The following is a 5924-nucleotide window of genomic DNA, read 5'->3' as shown; positions in this document are numbered from 1 at the left end:
AGATTCTTCCCTCTTCCTTCTTACAGTTCATGTTTCTCTTTCTCAACGCTTTTGTAGCTCCTTCATGTTACCTTTACTAAAATAGTAAGCTTCATCTCCATCTTTCTCTAATATATATTAATGGTTATTGTCTTCCTAAGGTGTTTGTCCTATCTTCCTTTATGTGATTTACAACTATTTTTGAAATTAAAGTTTATGTTCACACGGATGAATTACCATCTTCATGTTTGACTACCATTTAATCTATACGTATAATTCACTTTTTTGGTATTTCACCGATGGGTATAATTCACTTTTTTGGACTTAAAGAGAGAATATCCACTTTTTTTGGTATTATTATTATACTAAAAAAGTGGATATACGAATTACTATTTTTATAATTTTTGTATAATTTTGATTATATATAATGATAATTGTGTTGATAGAAAATTATATATTTTTAATTATTTAATAATATATTGTCGATTTTAGAGCTGTTTTATAGTAATTGTACACATGCTTTGACAGCTTACATGCCATTTCTATTGAATTATTGTCCCTACTAACAATTTAGTATTTACCATAAACTCTCTATTCTATAATTTCCACTTTATTGATTTCCATTATTATTTTGATTATATTATTAAGGATACTTTAATATATATATATATATATATATATATATATATATATATATATATATATATATATATATATATATATATATATATATATATATATATATATATATATATATATATATATATATATATATATATATATATATATATATATATATATATATAATTGACAATAGTTGACTTATTTGGAGTTATATATACACATTGAAGCTGATTTTAAATTGAGGTTGTCTGCATTTTTTTTAGAAGATTGATTCAAAAGAATAATCCACCATAGAGCTATGGTCGATACTGAGCCTCCATCGCGTCTTAAGGTTTTATTTTCTTAATTTTCATCTACTATTGTTTTATATTTAGAATGTAAATTGAGTTTTTTCTTCTTATTAATTTGATTTTTAATTTGTTTTTGACAATTCATAGGGAAAATATGTTGCTATAGTGGTTTGTTGGCTTCTTGGCAATGGATGTCTTTTCTCTTGGAATAGTATGCTCACAATAGAAGATTACTATATGGAATTGTTTCCGGTAATTTATTTACTTTTAATCATTTATTTTAATTTTATAAAATATAGTTTATGAGAAACAATTTTGAACATTTTTTTTATTGGTAATGATTAAATTACAATAATAAAATTACATTTTTTTATAATTTTTTTTTTATAAATTATTTTTAAACTCAGATATGCATTTCACCTTTTTTTTTTGTTGTAATTTAATATCTTTCTTTTTGTGCAGAAATATCATCCATCCAGGGTGTTTACACTTGTATACCAGCCATTTGCAGTTGGAACACTTTTTATACTTTCATATAATGAAGCAAAAGTTAATACTAGATTAAGAAATCTGTTTGGATATTCCCTCTTTTTCATATCCACTTTATTGGTGTTAATAGTAAGTCCTATATATTCATATTGTTGAATTAATTTTATTTTATGTTTGGTTCCACCTCTACAAGAATAATTTTAAACATGTAGAATTGATTTCAGATGATTTTGAGGTATTTGATTTTTAAACAGTAAAAGTGATTTTGTCTTTTGAATTGATTTTACTTAGAAGCTAGAATTTGTATCTTCTGTTTTAAAATATTTATTTTTTGAAATTTTAGTATCCGGTTTTGCGACCGACTAATTCAAGAGAACCAAACGTATAGCCTAAAAATGAGTTGAATAATAAACTTCAATCTAAAAATCACCTAGAATCAACTCTCGAGACTGACATTTAATAGTTAGTTAAAGATGATTTTGATTTGATGAATTTTTCATGATATTTTTTGTAGTTGAATTTAGCAACATCCGGTAAAGGGGGAATTGGAACATTTATTGGTATATGTGCAATTAGTGGTGCATTTGGAATTGCAGATGCTCATGTTCAAGGTGGAATGGTGGGAGATTTGTCTTACATGCAATCCGAATTCATTCAGGTCAACTATATTGATCTTATACTTAAAATTTTATTATGCAACCTTACTAGCTATTTTGTCCCTAACTTTTTGGAATTTAAAATAAGTTTGAAAGATAAATATAGTTAGATTGAAGATTTTTTCAATTGGAATTTGAATTTGAATTCTCTTGAACCATTCATTCCTAACTGAAATTGCTTAATCACTTGCGACTAATCACTTGATTTTATTATAATCGCTCCTCTATAATTGAAGATGCATTTCACAAATGATTTTGTTTAATGTAATTTTATTGTTACAGTCTTTTCTAGCTGGTTTGGCAGCATCTGGTGTATTAACATCTGGTTTAAGGTTAATCACAAAAGCAACATTTAACAATTCTAGGGGCGGTCTTAGAAAAGGAGCTAGTAAGTTCAACTTTTCTTTCTCCATCGTTATATTAATGATGTTTCATTTTAATTTTTTTATTGAATTATACATAATTATAACCTTTCCCTTATTCACCATGTTGTATATTGTCATTGCAGTACTATTCTTTGCAATATCAACATTCTTTGAACTTTTGTGTGTCCTTCTCTACGCATTTGTTTTTCCTAAAATACCAATTGTGAAGTACTACCGTACAAAAGCAGTATCGGAAGGAAGTAAAACTGTTTTACAAGATCTTGCAGCAAGTGGCATCCAAACAATATCCAAAGAAGTATTATATTTTCCTTCTATTTTAATTAGTTTCTCTGTCAAATTTTTCCAATATTTATAATTCAATTTTATGTGACAAGAATTTCCTAAATTTTTTTAGGATGAGGATCATACAAAAACACAAGAGAGGAAAGGAAACAAGCAATTGTTATTTGAAAATATTGATTATTTACTTGACATGTTCTTAATATATGCATTGACACTATCTATTTTCCCTGGATTTCTTTTTGAAGATACTGGAGCACATAGTTTGGGAACATGGTATGTTCAACACTCAGAGCATTTTAAATATTTCGTAATTTTAAAATTTTATAGGTTTAAATGCATTTTTGGTCCTTGTAAGTTAGTGAGTTTTTTATTTTAGTCACGGTAAGTTTTTTTTTGTTTGAGTCCATATATTTCACTTTCGCGTTTGTTTTAGTCCTTAAAATCAAAATCCGCAGTAAAATTTGCGGAAAAATTTATAGAAAAACTACAGATTTTCCTGCGAATTTTAGTTTTAAGAACTAAACCGCAAGAAAAAAATAAAATACATGGACTCATACCAAAAAAACGTATAGAGACGAAAATAAAAAACTCCACGACTTACATTACATGGACAAAAATGTATTTAAGGGAATTTTATATTTACTTTTATAATTTTTTTCAAATCAAATCAATAAATGTTAGATTTCTATCGATCATGACTGTAAGTACACTAATTCAAAATAATGATGATGTGTATTATGTACTTATATTCACCACTAAAATAATTATTGGTCCAATTTTGTAGGTATGCACTTGTGTTAGTTGCAATGTATAATGTGTGGGATCTAATAGGAAGATACATTCCACTCTTAGAATTCCTGAAATTGGAGTCAAGAAAGTTGACCACAATAGTTATTCTATGTCGTTTTTTACTTGTTCCGGCATTTTATTTCACTGCAAAGTATGGTGACCAAGGATGGATGATAATGTTGACATCATTCTTGGGGTTATCCAATGGTTACCTCACTGTTTGTGTTATGACATCTGCACCAAAGGGTTACAAGGTGAGAGTATATCAAGTGTTTATTCAAGTTGAGGCATGTTAAAATTTCATATTTTGATCTATTATATTTTTGCAGGGTCCAGAACAAAATGCATTGGGGAATCTGTTGGTGTTGTTTCTATTATGTGGTATTTTTGCAGGGGTGACATTAGACTGGTTGTGGTTGATAGGTAAAGGTTGGTAAGATCTTAGTTACAACTAACAAAGGAATGATTATAATTGACGCCATGTTTGTAAGAAAAAAAAATAAAAGTAGTATTTATTTTTTTAGGGATATATTTAAATGACACATAATAGTTATGTGTATGTGTCATTTATTTATATGGTTGGATGAAATTACTTAGTTGGTATTATCTTTATTTTGATGTTCAGTTTAATTAAGTTTAATTTTTGATAATTGTAATTTGATATGTTATTATATCAATTTGTGTGTAATTTATGTAATTCATTTATTTGATTAGAACAATACCTTGAGTCACCCTCTTATTCAATAAATAATACGTGAATACATGATAATGTGTTTTTAAAACTTGAACAAGTTGGTCAAAGTCAATATCTCGTATGTGTCTTGAATCACAAGTCAAAAAACTTAAATCAAGTATTTTTTTGAAAGCTTGATTCGAATCAAGCATATGGCTGATTTGATCAAACATCAATTTGAAATATGGATTTTTTGTCAATTAAGTTGACTCGAATCACAATACTCCTTGAGTTGAATCACAACTTCTGTTGACTCGAATTAGGACAATATATTGTTTTCAAAAACAGTCATGATTCGAATCATATTTTTGCATGACTCGGATCATGATTCAAATAAAAATGACATTTTCCTCTTTTTCCTACCTTAATTCAAACCATAACTTCATGATTTGACTCAAATCATTTTGTTCGTTTCCTCACCTTTTTGTGCCAAACCTCTAGCACTTACATAAATCATTTTTTGTCAGTTTTCCTAAAACAATAATTTACTTTGATGTGAGATCAAATCGATATTTTCACAAATCTTGAGAAAAACCCATGAGTGCGTTTCCTTTCACAAACACATCGCCTCTTTGTTTCAAACTTGTGAAAAACTTCCTAGAATATTGATCTTGTAATATATAAGCTATGGTGTGTGAGATTATTTAGATAACCTTCGTCGTCTATAACATTGAACCCAGAAATCATTATTGTGGTACTCAACTCTAAGGATTAAGTTTGAGTGGTAGAACCAAGGTACATTAGGGATGGCAATGTTTTTTTGTTAAGTTTTGATGTGTGTATGGTATCTTGATTCGACTCATTCATCTTTGAATCGAATAAAAAAGAGGTTTTTAAAAAATGTACCTTTTGATTTGAATCTCTTTGAAGTATGACTCGAATCAAATAAACGTTTCCCCTTCTGATTTGAATCATATCTCCCCTTGATTTAAATCAAACCCATTGAATTTCAAAGCATTAATTGTGTAACTTTTTACATTCGCCATTAAATTTTATCATTACAATTCACTTAAAACAATCATTGCATATTTTCTAACTCCATTTAATCTCATTTTTAAAATTTCAAATTCATTTCTCTCAAAACACTCATTCATCTCACTCATAATAAACCTATTTCACCTTCAGCCTCCTTTATCACCTTTCAATCATCCAACTATGGGAAGTTTAAGGAATTTGTATAAGAATCAAAAGGGAAAATGTCTAAGTTCTTAATTTATGTCTCATGAAATTTTTATGCTGAAGAGAACGAAAACAAGAGCTTACAGGGAATCATCTAGACCCAATATCAAAATAGTTCCTCCAGGTTAATCTATTTCTATTTCTGGTTTGTCATCTTCTTCTGCTCAAGACTTAGCTTCTCTTGTGCATAATGTCAATCATTTTATCCTTGAAATCAAATACAAAATGTACTCTGAATGGTTTATGAACAAAAAGCTTAAGCTTGAGTGTTTTATTACTAAAGAAGCTTAACTGACTCTCACAATGGATTTCATGTAATAATTTAGCGATAAAAAATTGTTGAAGTTTCTAAATCTGAACAAAAGGCGTAACCCATACCACGATAATCCATTCTAATCCAATGTTCATTATACAATTGACGATTTTCTATGCAGGATTCATGGTAATCTGGTGTCATTTCCCTCGGTGATTTCATGAACATTTAAGACTTGAATACAAAGGTTTAGAAGTTGATCAA

At 28.0% G+C, this 5924-nt stretch overlaps 1 protein-coding gene across 1 annotated transcript; it reads left to right on the top strand.

Moving 5' to 3' along the window:
* Positions 1 to 4222, top strand: LOC131630259 (equilibrative nucleotide transporter 3-like). Its single transcript, XM_058901053.1, has 10 exons — positions 1 to 84; positions 867 to 934; positions 1041 to 1145; positions 1356 to 1511; positions 1897 to 2040; positions 2321 to 2426; positions 2547 to 2719; positions 2819 to 2979; positions 3491 to 3749; positions 3825 to 4222. Exons 2-10 carry the CDS (start codon positions 902 to 904, stop codon positions 3930 to 3932), a joined length of 1245 nt encoding a protein of 414 aa, XP_058757036.1. The 5' UTR covers positions 1 to 84; positions 867 to 901; the 3' UTR covers positions 3933 to 4222.
* Positions 4223 to 5924: the final 1702 nt, after the last annotated feature.

This window comes from Vicia villosa, unplaced genomic scaffold (genome assembly GCF_029867415.1).
Source record: "Vicia villosa cultivar HV-30 ecotype Madison, WI unplaced genomic scaffold, Vvil1.0 ctg.000664F_1_1, whole genome shotgun sequence".
Lineage (NCBI taxonomy): Eukaryota > Viridiplantae > Streptophyta > Magnoliopsida > Fabales > Fabaceae > Vicia > Vicia villosa.
This window is presented reverse-complemented; position numbering and strand designations above follow the sequence as displayed.